This window comes from Myxocyprinus asiaticus, chromosome 42 (assembly GCF_019703515.2).
Source record: "Myxocyprinus asiaticus isolate MX2 ecotype Aquarium Trade chromosome 42, UBuf_Myxa_2, whole genome shotgun sequence".
Taxonomy (NCBI): domain Eukaryota; kingdom Metazoa; phylum Chordata; class Actinopteri; order Cypriniformes; family Catostomidae; genus Myxocyprinus; species Myxocyprinus asiaticus.
The window spans coordinates 7216190-7229907 of NC_059385.1; the positions used below are offsets into that span (position 1 = coordinate 7216190).

General features: G+C 36.2%; 2 protein-coding genes across 26 annotated transcripts in view; both read right to left on the bottom strand.

Annotated features, from left to right (window-relative positions):
- The window catches only part of LOC127432221 (ARF GTPase-activating protein GIT2-like), a 33450-nt gene extending 29341 nt beyond the window's left edge, over positions 1–4109 (bottom strand). For 18 of the 22 annotated variants that reach the window (XM_051683130.1, XM_051683126.1, XM_051683115.1 and 15 more), the window contains exons 1-4: positions 3900–4108; positions 880–1013; positions 238–350; positions 37–142 (exon numbers count right to left, since the gene is read on the bottom strand). In XM_051683130.1, coding sequence (XP_051539090.1) covers positions 37–142; positions 238–350; positions 880–1013; positions 3900–3954 — 408 coding nt within the window. In that variant the 5' untranslated portion in view covers positions 3955–4108. Of the gene's footprint in view, positions 1–36; positions 143–237; positions 351–879; positions 1014–3899 lie in introns of all 22 variants that reach the window. The other 4 variants (XR_007895727.1, XR_007895724.1, XR_007895726.1 and 1 more) reach the window with 1 other exon arrangement.
- Positions 4110–5915: 1806 nt separating this feature from the next.
- LOC127432220 (protein Aster-B-like) overlaps positions 5916–13718 on the bottom strand; it is a 67969-nt gene continuing 60166 nt past the window's right edge. For all 4 annotated transcript variants that reach the window (XM_051683112.1, XM_051683111.1, XM_051683109.1 and 1 more), the window contains 3 exons: positions 13409–13516; positions 11589–11709; positions 5916–11451 (listed from right to left, as the gene is read on the bottom strand). In XM_051683112.1, coding sequence (XP_051539072.1) covers positions 11365–11451; positions 11589–11709; positions 13409–13516 — 316 coding nt within the window. In that variant the 3' untranslated portion in view covers positions 5916–11364. The remainder of the gene's footprint in view (positions 11452–11588; positions 11710–13408; positions 13517–13718) is intronic.

Here is a 13718-nt window from a genome sequence, read left to right on the forward strand (position 1 = left end):
TTATTGCATATTAAGTTACATTCCAGATTCTCTTACCTTGCTGAGGTCTTTAGCAGTGACACTATCATCTTCTCGACATGGCATTCGATGAACAAAAGCCAGCATTTGATATTTAGCCTTTATGAAATCTGTTTTGTTGGGGCTGAGAGAGAAAGTAAACACAATAAAGTGAGAATGGTTATACGGAGAGACTCACTTGGCTCTAGATGTCATGATACATGAGACTCTATAACTCACTGGACTCTGTCCTGAGGGTTTGCTTTACGCTTTCCACTCATGATGGAAGATGGATCCAGAAGACTGTGTTCCCAGATTGAATTTGCTCCATTATTGTATAAAGATTTCACCATCTGTGGATAAACATCAAGCAAAATGAAATAAATCTAACTAGTTTAGTGTGTCTGACTTTTAAGCTCAACCACTTTCAAGATGCTGAAATATTTTAAATAAGTAATGCAGTTGTTACTGCATACACATACAGTGGACCCATAAAGTATTTGGACACTTTAGGACACATGAGAAGGTATGAACTTCATTGCATTAGACAACAAAATATCAAACCAAGTTTAATCTGCAAGCAAATGTTGCTACAGCTCTTTTTTTATCCTCATTGTGAACAATATAGCCTAACTACTAAACAGCAGCAGGTCTAATTTGCATTATGAGACCAGCATAGAATCAGAATGTATGAATTCCAAAATCTATAGTTATGACAACTGTGAAGCCACCAATTCTAGGCAAATAAAAAAAGAAGAAGAGGAGGGAAGCTACACAGACCACTGTGTTCTATTTCTGTTTGAGGAACTAAGACACAATGCCTCATTTCCTCTTAATGAAACCCCCTATAAATGCAAAGTGCAAGAGTGTAGCATGCATCACCTGTAGCTGAGAGGGCGGCCACAGAGTTTGGGTCAGGTGCCGGACCTGAGAACTGTGGCGACCAAGACCTCGGTGAATACTGCAGCATTCATCACAGATCAAAATGCCACGATTGATTGAAGCCCAACGAGCATCTGAGGAAGAGAATGTAAAAAAAAAAAAAAAAAAAAGTGATTAAAATTGACCATGGTTGACCAGTTTCTGCCAAAACATCAATATGAGTCTTATTTACTTTTTTATTCTGTATCTAATTTTATTATATAATTTTTTATGCATCATAAAAATCTTTCATTCTTAAATAAAAAATAAAATAAAAAAATGTGATTGACCAATGACTTTTTCAAAGAGTATTTTATAATATATATATATATATATATATATATATATATATATACAGGTGCATCTCAATAAATTAGAATGTCGTGGAAAAGTTCATTTATTTCAGTAATTCAACTCAAATTGTGAAACTCGTGTATTAAATAAATTCAATGCACACAGACTGAAGTAGTTTAAGTCTTTGGTTCTTTTAATTGTGATGATTTTGGCTCACATTTAACAAAAACCCACCAATTCACTATCTCAAAAAATTAGAATACATCATAAGACCAATAAAAAAACATTTTTAGTGAATTGTTGGCCTTCTGGAAAGTATGTTCATTTACTGTATATGTACTCAATACTTGGTAGGGGCTCCTTTTGCTTTAATTACTGCCTCAATTCGGCGTGGCATGGAGGTGATCAGTTTGTGGCACTGCTGAGGTGGTATGGAAGCCCAGGTTTCTTTGACAGTGGCCTTCAGCTCATCTGCATTTTTTGGTCTCTTGTTTCTCATTTTCCTCTTGACAATACCCCATAGATTCTCTATGGGGTTCAGGTCTGGTGAGTTTGCTGGCCAGTCAAGCACACCAACACCATGGTCATTTAACCAACTTTTGGTGCTTTTGGCAGTGTGGGCAGGTGCCAAATCCTGCTGGAAAATGAAATCAGCATCTTTAAAAAGCTGGTCATCAGAAGGAAGCATGAAGTGCTCCAAAATTTCTTGGTAAACGGGTGCAGTGACTTTGCTTTTTAAAAAACACAATGGACCAACACCAGCAGATGACATTGCACCCCAAATCATCACAGACTGTGGAAACTTAACACTGGACTTCAAGCAACTTGGGCTATGAGCTTATCCACCCTTCCTCCAGACTCTAGGACCTTGGTTTCCAAATGAAATACAAAACTTGCTCTCATCTGAAAAGAGGACTTTGGAACACTGGGCAACAGTCCAGTTCTTCTTCTCCTTAGCCCAGGTAAGACACCTCTGACATTGTCTGTGGTTCAGGAGTGGCATAACAAGAGGAATACAACAACTGTAGCCAAATTCCTTGACACGTCTGTGTGTGGTGGCTCTTGATGCCTTGACCCCAGCCTCAGTCCATTCCTTGTGAAGTTCACCCAAATTCTTGAATCGATTTTGCTGGACAATCATAAGGCTGCGGTTCTCTCGGTTGGTTGTGCATCTTTTTCTTCAAACACTTTTTCCTTCCACTCAACTTTCTGTTAACATGCTTGGATACAGCACTCTGTGAACAGCCAGCTTCTTTGGCAATGAATGTTTGTGGCTTACCCTCCTTGTGAAGGGTGTCAATGATTGTCTTCTGGACAACTGTCAGATCAGCAGTCTTCCCCATGATTGTGTAGCCTAGTGAACCAAACTGAGAGACCATTTTGAAGGCTCAGGAAACCTTTGCAGGTGTTTTGAGTTGATTAGCTGATTGGCATGTCAAAATATTCTAATTTTTTGAGATAGTGAATTGGTGGGTTTTTGTTAAATGTGAGCCAAAATCATCACAATTAAAAGAACCAAAGACTTAAACTACTTCAGTCTGTGTGCACTGAATTTATTTAATACACGAGTTTCACAATTTGAGTTGAATTACTGAAATAAATGAACTTTTCCACGACATTCTAATTTATTGAGATGCACCTGTATATACACACACACACACAGTACTGTGCAAAAGTCTTAGGCACATAAGATGTTTCACAAAAGCATTTGTCTTAAGATGGTTATTTATATCTTCAGCTTTAGTGTGTCAATAGGAAACATAAATGTTAGACTCCCAGACATTACTTCTGCAAATAGAAAAGATTAGAATAGAAGAACAGGGAGCCCTGCAACAGATGTCATGGCCCCCACAAAGCCCCCCACTGAACATCATGTCAGTCTGGTTTACATGAAGAGACAGAAGCAATTGAGACAGCCAAAATAGATAGAAGAACTGTGGCGAATTCTCCAAGAAGCTTGGAACATCCGGTCTGCAAACAACCAAGAAAAACTGTGTCCAGGTGTACCTAGGAGAATTGGTGCTGTTTTAAAGGCAAAGGTGGTCCCATCAAATATTGATTTAGCTTTTTTATGTTTACTGGACTTTGTATGACATTAAGTGATAAATGAAAACTATTTATGTCATTATTTTTGAAGACATCCTCACTATGCAACATTTTTCACCAGTGCCTAAAACTTTTGCACAGTATTGTGTGTGTGTGTATATATATATATATATATATATATATATATATATATATATATATATAAAATTATTAAAATATATCATTTATTTAATATATTATTGTATAAATTACAGTTCGGTGACTAATATACAAGAACTACTGCAAACAGGCCTGCACATAATAAGTAAACAATATAACAATCTATTGGAAATATATTTTTGGCCTCTTTCTGATTTATCCAAACCTAAATTATCCGAATATTGGGAATTATTACTGCGTTTGCCTGAAAATTCTCTCGCATTAATTCCGTTTATAAGCATCTGGCTGAATAAACTCTAGCAAGATGTTACCAACACAATAAATAAACATCGGGGCGAATTCGACAGCTACACTTTTTATTAATTACCTTCATTAATATAAACAGCGACGCTACTAATGAATGATTAAACCCATTTCCTGTGATAAAAGTAACGGATTGTGTCTCCGTTTGTCTTTGGTTTGTTTTGCTTTGTTAATCTTACCGGGAGCGCTGCAGTCGGCGCAGATCTCTCTGTTTCGTGCTCTTATTGACATCATACAACCGCGCTACACGCCAGTCTCGGTGATAATCTACAACAGCAACAATAATAATAATAATGCGTTTAACGCATTAATGCGGGAAAAGGGACAGCTGTGGGGAAGCCTTGTTTTCCCCTTGATCCTCCTTGTTTGACGCTTTTTTTAACTTCCTGGAAGAGGAGGAGATTAGGAGTGATGGGCGGAGAAATTACGGACGCGACGCGACCAGCTAGAACGCTCCCAGTAACATCAATGGATCAGTTGTACTGTAGTTTGTCGCGTAGCGTCACTAGCGGAGTAGATTGTGGAACGATAAATATGGGAATAAAACACCAACTAAAGTGGTTGGTTGTAATCTTAACATGGTATACAGCAGGAGCATAACTGTTCTGCTTTTCAGGTTGTTCGGAAAACATACATTTTAACGAATGTATTGGGTAAAATAATAATTTGGAGGAACAGTAGTGTGCTATGGAGAATGAAAAACATCTTTGAGGGTTTTGATGTCTAAAGATTTGATGTCCTGTTCTCATCTGGAAATTGAAATGACCTTTGCTGGACTTCCTTCTGATATTGACCTAATCTTGTACAGTATGTAGGCCCTGCTTGATACTAAATGCTGCCCTTCATTTTGATCTTGACCTCATTCCTGTTTTAGAAAGATCTTTTATCATCTGTAGCAACCTTTTTCATTAGTGGGTCAAAGGAGTTATACTTCTTAAACTTCAGCACTTAGAAGATCAAGAACCTTACAGATCTTCTAGTGTATGCCTTCTTGTATTAAACAAAGCTGAGTTGTCTTTCCCTTTTCGACTTTAAAGGAAAAGTTCACCCAAAAATTAAACATTCTCTCATCATTTACTCACTCTCATGCCATTCAAGATGTGTCTGACTTTCTTTCTTCTGCTGAACACAAATGAAGATTTTTAGAAGAATGTTTTAGCTCTGTAGGTCCATACAAAGCAAGTGAAAGGTGACCAAAACTTTGAATCTCCAAAAAGCACATAAAGGCAGCACAAAACTAATCCATACCATCTCAGTGGTTAAATCTGTATCTTCAGTGATATAGGTGTGAGTGAGAAAGAGATCAATATTTAAGTCCTTTTTACTATAAATTTCCACCTTTGACCAGCCCTGACTAGTAGGTGGCGATATACAATGCAAATCGCTAAAAATAAAAATAAAGGAATGTGGAAGTGAAAGTAGAAATTTATAGTAAACAAGGACTTAAAAATTGGTCTGTTACTCACACATATCTCTTCTGAAGACATGGGTTTAATCACTGGAGTCATATGGAATACTTTTAGGCTACCTTTTATGTGCTTTTTGGAGCTTCAAAGTTTTGGTCACCATTCACTTTCATTGTATGGGCCTACTGAGCTGAGACATTCTTCTAAAAATCTCCATTTGTGTTTTACAGAAGAAAGAAAGTGGGATGTCCTGAGGGTGAGTATGATGAAAGAATTTGTATTTTTGTGTGAACGATTCCTTTAAAGAGATTTAAACTGCCTTTATTTCAAAATGAACTGTATTCCTGTGTGACCGTGCATCCTGTCTTCGACATATTTCTAACCTAACCCCTTACAGTTTAACCACTAGCTTTTACTCTTATTATTTGACTTAAGTGTTTGTTTGAGGTAACAGATTATATTATTGTTCACTTTATCTTCCCACTCTCTCATGTTCTTATTCTGTTCAGCTGCATGTCCTCAGAAACACATATTCCTTATTTAAAGCTGCAGTATCTTCTATCAGCCTCAGATAAAAGAAAAGTGAAAAAGTTCTGAGTAAAAATAAAAACACAATGTTATAAACTGCTATAATAGCTAACTTCTTAAAATGATGTGTAAATATATTTTCTAGTAATCTTTTACACATTACTATATCATAAAATATTAGCCTCCAACTGACTATTATGTCATTACATATTGTGAACAATAGATAACAGTGTGGATAATGAGAAATAAATGAAGAAAACATCTCTTAGATACTTTTATTTTTAATCATGTTTTAATCATGCCACCTATTTCTTGACAACACAAATTGTTTAGTTATATTTCCTCAGACATTTTTCCAGGGATCCCACACAGTGCTGCCAGCGCATGTTGGATGTGCACTGTACACAACATATACATCCATTGCAATATACTCGTGTGTATATACATTTTGAATAGAGAAATTTAAATAATAAAAAACAAAGCACTTTTAAACTGTTTTAAGTTACAATGCTAAAATTGTTGTAATATTTTTTCTTTTACAAATTTGATGCAGTTCTTTAGCAACAATTCCTTCTTTCCAGGGCTGGAAACTACTTTTATAAAATGTGTATGGTACTAGATAGATTTTCCTTTGGAAACAAAACCATTAGCATATGAATTAATTTAGTGAACTTCAAAGTCATTTTATGATTTAATTTGATCATGAGAAAATATTTACAATGTTTTGTGGGAAAAACAGACTAAACTTATCCTGTGTGTTCCTTAGTGCTTTGCACCTGACCTTGACATGATTTTTGGCTAAGATCATTTAGAAATTATAATGAAATAAATAAACATATAAATAAAAATGAGACAATCAATGCAATTCAAATAAGTATGCACCATAGCAGTCATAGCCATAGAAAAGCAATCATCCTGTCTCTGCAGATACTGTAGTATACAGAACAGAAAAATAATAGGCCTATTTTTAGGGCCAGACAGTATGCAGTGTTGCACTATAGCCTCCAATCGCTTGACATCAAAAGATGTTATGGCCTCTAAATCTTCAGTGATTCAAAAATCAGCAGATAACATACAAATAAAGGTTCAACTTTCATCAAGAAAATACATTCACACAGAGGCTGTTCATGTGTGGATTCATAATGTACACACAGTACTTGAACACACAGCCATCGCACATCAAGTGCATATTGGTTTAAAAGATGAGATTGTAAATGGAGGTAGATAGAAAAATATAAACTGCCTGTTCCCTGCCTGGACATTTTTTTTTACAGCATCAGACTCAACATGAAAAATACTTTGTGAAAGGACAAGTCCGAGTCACGGAACCCTCGGGAAAGTCAATGACACGTGTGAATGAGAGGAGAATGCTGTGAGTCTGATTGCTCTCTGATTGATCTCTGTTGATATTTTGTGGGTGGTCGGCTCGGAACCAATAATGCAGTATCAAAGTTGGCTTTGTCTGTTTATTCTTAAAGGGATAGTTCACCATAAAAGGAAATTTTTTTGTCATTTCCTCACCCTCATGTTGCTCTAAACCATACTTCCTTGCAAGGACCCATTAGCTTTTTTGCATCTTTTTTTAAAAACAATTAAAGTGACTGATGACTGAGATTGAACTTTCTGCCTATCATATCATTTTGTGTGCCACAGAGGAAAGAAAGGCATACAAGTTTGGAACAACATGAGGGTTAGTAAACAATGACAGAATTTTCATTTTTGGGTTAACTATTCCTTTAACTGATATGGATACAAGACAAACAAGCATTAAAGGAAGTTAAGCTCAATTGACAACATTTGTGGCATAATGAAGATTACCACAAAAATTAATTTCATCCCTGCTTTTCTTCAAAAAAGAAAAAAAGAATAAAAAAAAATCAAGGGTACAGTGAGGCATTTTCAATGGAAGTAAATAGGGCCAAACCGTAACTGTTTAAATACTCACTTTTTCAAAAGTATAGCCACAAGACGTAAATTAACTGCATGTAAATATGAATTTAGTGTGATTAAATCACGTACTAACCTTTTCTGTGTTAAGTTATATCCAACTCTGCAAGCTGTAAACCCTGTAACCCCACAAAAAAGATGATTTAAACAACTTTTAAAGCTCAAATAATACACAGGATTTAAAAGAAGAATTAATGTAAGTGCTTTTATAAAATTATAAGTTTCTCATTTCTACCTTTAAATCCTTCAAGAATTGGCCCCATTCACTTCCATTTGAAAGTGCCTCACTGTAACCTCGATTTTTGCATATTTCATTTTTTTATGAAAAGGAGGGACGATTCCGAATAAATTATTGAGGTAATCAACATTATGCCACAAATGCTGTCGACTGAACTTCTACTGAACCTGGAATATTACTTTAAGATCCAGTTGACCTTGAGTGACCCCACCAGTGAGAGACTGAAATATCAAATCAGTCCATCCACATGATTTCAGCTTTTTATCAGCTTTTAACACGGCAGGACACAAAAACAAGGACTAATGTATGAGGCAATTCAGAAATTAATGAGACAGTCGACTCCCTAACAGAACACATTTTTGGAATCTACATCAATCTTAAACTGGACAACAGTGCTGTGTAATAAGTAGAAGACTTCAAAAAAGATTTTTAATTACACAAATCAGGTTACCATTAATAGATTGTGAAATTCTTGCTTAGCAATAGATCCAATCCAGTAAATACATTTTCTACTTTTATTTTTTGACATTTTGTCACTTTTATAGATAGAGATAAAAAAGACTGATAGAAAATTATGGGTAGAAAAACGAGAGAACATGATCAAGAAATGACAGGAGCTGGACTTGAACCTGTGTCACCCATAAGAGCAACAAGGCTCAGTTTGTCAGAGGCCTTGAGTTTGAGATTTTGTTGTTACACTCTTTTGGGCTTTTGTGTTTTCATACAAGACACAACTTTACTTGTGGCACCTCAAGAGTGTAAGGTTACGTTGACCTTTTAAGGAAGTTGAATGATTTAAACTTTAATTATATTACCAGAGGCTCTGAATACTGATCTGTTTAAATTCAAGCATAATTGGAATTATTCACAGTTTAGTCTTAAAAAAAAAAAAAAAAAAAAAAAAAAGCTGGTCTCTTTTTAAGAAAGAATTAATAAAATAATGCTGTCCAGCTTCATTGCAACAGACCAAACCAAGTTCAATATGTTCTCACATGACATTTGAAAAGCTTAGCAATATGAAGTTGTTTACATCTGCCCGCAGGATATAAATGAACCCCGAGGCAAGACAGAAGCATTCTTGCAACAATAACTCATTCACAAGGGAATGGATGCTTATTGGTGAACATGCAGTTTTTATGGTTAACTACTGATACTCCAGCGTAACAGCGTGAGAGGTTTGGTTGACCTCAGGCTTGTAGAACATTATGGCTGCATCCCAATTTGCATAATTAAAAAGGATTAGTATGTCCAAAATCATAAAATGAATATTCAATCATATATGAAATCATATATTGCGTTCGAAATATTATGCCAAAAGTGCCTGGAAGTGTACAATTTTCATTTAATTTTCAAAATGTTTATTCATGAATGCTTGTCTGTGGGGTTTGGTATTGGTATAGATTTCTCGATACGATTCACAAGCTCTTGAATCGATTCCGATTTTTATTTAGTTAGTTATCGATTCATATGGGTATATTTCCATTTATAATACAGTTTAAATGTCCATTTTGCTTACATATGAAGAAAGTCTCTTCCAGCTAATGCTGTAAATTATACAAGGGACATTCTAACTTGGTACGTTAAGAAAATATTAATTTTATTAATTATATTTGATTCGTTTTTCACCATTTTGGTCACATTTTAACTTTAAAAAAAAAAAGAAGAAAAAAAAAAGAATCATGAATCCATGTATTCAATCAATAAATATGATATTATAATGCATATATTATATAATGTATTGATTGCATGCATAATTTGTACTCTTTACAAGTACTCACAGTACATTGATTTGTTAAAAGTGCTGAAAACCAGTACTGTGTCTTTAAGAAAACCAGCTGTTCTGTATAGAGCGTCTATAAATTAGCACATATTCGAGAGAGAGGACTCTAATGGCTTTATCCATGTGTACTATGTGTGATTAAATACAATAATAATAATAATAAATGTTTATTTTTTGTTGTTTTTGATCAACAACTGACTGTAAAGAACTGAAAGGGTATTAAAAGAGACATTATTCATGACAAATGGGTTGAGTGGATCTCGTCTTTGGACACCCATTACATGGAACGCTCGCTGCTAAACTCACTGGTTTTTAGTCAAATAGCACAAAATTTGGTTGCAAATGCAAGTGATTTCCTCTCATTGTAGTACAGGGTTGCGCATAGAGTAAAAGATCGAATTGGGGATTTAAGAATCAATATCGAGATTGCTCAAACAAAGATTGTGATGATGCATCGTAAAATCAATATTTTTTTCTCCCAAGTCCTACTTTGCAGCAAATGTTGCCTACAGTCGTTTGTGATGCTTCTCTGTCGACTATTTAATTATCAAAAACTGATAAGGAATGTGAGACCAGAGCTGCCACAGCAGTTTTTAAATATATGAACCTAAAAGTGAAGTGTGTAATTCCTGCACCACTAGCGTAGCGTAGCACCACTAAATGGAATTTCATGGAAATAATGATAATTTTCCAACAAGTTTACCCAAACACTCCCACCTGACTTCCATTGGTTGGGCAAAAAGATAGTCCTGCACCAAGCTCATGCCACTGGTTGAGCCAGAAGAAAGGAAGTCATATGGGTTTGGAACAACATAAGGGTGAGTAAATTATGACAGAATTTTCCTTTTTTGCGTGAACTGTTCCTTTAAAAGGATGTACTTTCCCATCACCAGTGAAGTACACAATTTTAGTGCATAGTAGAAGTGTGCAAATTGGAATGCAGCCAGTAACAAACAGTCAATGATTCTACCGTCTTTCAACCTCAAAAGTGACCGTTGCTCTTTTGCCATTACAAATCAACCAATCAGGGGTAGTATGTAACTCCTCCACAGGGGAGGAAAATAAGTTGCATATAGATGATGCACCATGGCAAGGAACCAGCCTTGATTCTCCATGGAAGCCTGTTATAAATTAACAAATATAACTCTACTTACAAATAATACAGTATATTTTCATGTGTATTTATAATATACTTCAATTCCATATTTTCTTAATAAATAAATGTATGCATGACCAAGTAACACTTGTTGATAATAACTACATATTTTTTTGGTCCCAGACTCCAAAAGATTTTAAAAAAGGGGATGCTGTTGCGTTTAAACGTCCAATTTAGTCTTTTAAGTGTTTAAACCAGAGTGTCAGTGTCCGTTTTGTTGTTACGGTTGAATTGTTTTGGTTTGTTGGTTTGTTTTAGCCCTAGGTGATGATTTCACAATCAGGTTTTCACATGGGGCTCCGATTTCATGCCGTCCTTTTTTGTCTCTCTCATCGTCGGAATCCGGAACATCCCAGAAAGTAAAGATGGATAAAAACGAGAAAGAGAAGACAGAGATGATAGTGCAGGGTTTCCTTTGGTGTCTGCTGTCTGACGACACTTCGAGGTATTGCAGCCAGAGTGTGAGAACTGTTCAGTTGGAGCCCCCCACTTCATTCGCCCCACCCTACCTAGCCCCACCCGGCCCAGCTCGTCAAATCTCTTCCAAGTGGAGATGTTCCTTACGTTTGCTGAGCCGGGATTCTGTTTGTCAGTGATGCCGTGTTCTTTCCTCACTATCGGATTCATAGTCTCTTATTCCAACACCTTTCTGCAGCTTCATTAAAGACTCTCTCATCTGTGAACAAACAAATACACTTCTGAAATCCCAGTGATTAGTTCTTAATGTCTGTGTTTCTTTCTTAAAATGTCTGTCTGTTATTCATTAACTGATATTATTGATTTGAAAGAGTTATGAAAGTTTCAAGATCTTACCTCATCTAACAACAGCACAGACGACTTTATTATTTCCCTCCATTTCTCTAGCTCGTTTTCATGATAACGCTGCTGAGATTCCAAAAGTTGGGCCCATTCAATCTGTGTCTGTGGAATTTTACTGTAACAAACACACACAGAGAATGAAAAACATTCATAACACCAAACTGTAAAGAGAACTAGATTTTTTTATTTAATATTTTTTGATTTTTTGAAGAAAAAGTGAGTGGTGCTTGCTCATGCAAAACTCTTTACCAAGATGCTAGGGGGTTGTGACTGGTTGGCAGGGTGATGCTATGCGGTTGCTAGGGCATTGCTAAGAGGTTACTTACAGGCCCAAGTTTAAAGAGCCCAACCCAAGTCTCTATTATTTTCTGGTCCCAAGAAATAGCTCAGTATCCTTTACAATTTAAGTCCATTTTATTTATTTTTTCCCATTTATTGTCCGCCAAGCAAAAATTATGTGTCAATTAATAGTTCACCCAAAAAGTATTTTTTACTTATTTTACTCACCCTCATCAAGGCTGCAGACTAAATTAGGAGCAATTGGCTCCAAAAATTGAACATTTATATTAGGTTATTGATTTATTATTTTAATTTTATCCCCTTTTCTCCCAATTTGGAATGCCACTACTTAGTAGGTTCTCGTGATGACGCGGTTACTCACCTCAATCCGGGTGGCGGAGGACAAGTCTCAGTTGCCTCAGCTTCTGAGACAGTCAATCCGTGCATCTTATCACGTGGCTCGCTGTGCATGACACCGCGGAGACTCACAGCATGTGGAGGCTCATGCTACTCTCCGCGATCCACGAACAACTTACCACATGCCCCATTGAGAGCGAGAACCCCTAACTGCGACCACGAGGAGGTTACCCCATGTGACTCTACCCTACCTAGCAACCGGGCCAATTTGGTTTGGCTTAGGAGACCTGGCTGGAGTCACTAAGTACGCCCAGGATTTGAACTCACGGGGTGGTAGTCAGCGTCAGTACTCGCTGAGCTACCCAGGCCCCCATTTATATTGGGTTATTAAGAATCAAGATAGAAAGCTGAAGAGAGAAAGCTGATAACCGATTAACTGGGCGATTTTAGTTTTTAAAATCAAAATATATAAAAGGTAAAATATATAAACACAGTGATGAGGTGGCCCAGACACAGAGGCTACAAGAGTCTAAATTCACTTCAAGAAAAATAATTTCTGAATGTGTATCTTCACGTGAATCGGACATCTTGGTTCGCGCTGTGTTTGTTGTGTACAGCGAGCTCATCTGAAAGGCTAAAAAGAGGCAAAAGACACAATGGTGCGCACTCTAAAAATTGTATTCAGTAACTCACAAGATGACATCTGATTAAACCTAATACAGTATATCCTAAAACGCATACAAAGTGTTCCCGACTGTCGCCAATGGCAATTCGATTTTAACTTATTGTCACAATTATTTTTAGTCACACTCTGGAGCAGCACTAATGTTATTCCAAACCTGTATGACTTTTTTTATTATTATTATTCTAGGAGATGTTAGATAAATATATATTCTTAGTCACAATTCACTTTCATTGTATGGAAAAAAAGCTGCAATGACAGTTAATGGTGACTGAGGCTATGAGACTCGAAAATTCTGCCTAATATCGCCTTTTGTGCTCCAAAAAAATGTCACAGGGTGAGTAAATGATGACAGAATTTTTATTTTTGGATGAACTATTTCTTTAAGTGTTTGTTCAGATCTCTAACCGAAGAATGACTCATGGTGACAAATGAACAGAGAACCTCATTCATCTAAAAAAACAAACAGATAAATACAGTAAATGGGTGTAGTTACCTTTCATGAGACCTGAGACCATGCCAGGAGGTCAAACTCTGGGCCGTGTATTCCAGCATCCAGAGCTTATAAAATAGCATCATATTCAAAAATACCAGCAGCACCAGACTGAAAAACAACAGAAGACAAACACAAATCAATTATCCAGGTCACTCTACAACAGTGTATCACATAGATCAAATTTCTTCCTTGTAGAGTTGAATATGCTTTGACTAAATCCTACAATCATACAGATGAAAACAATGAATACCTTACACAAATCCTGCAGGATGCAATGCAAACAGGAGAGAAAAAAGACATGAAGCCAAAG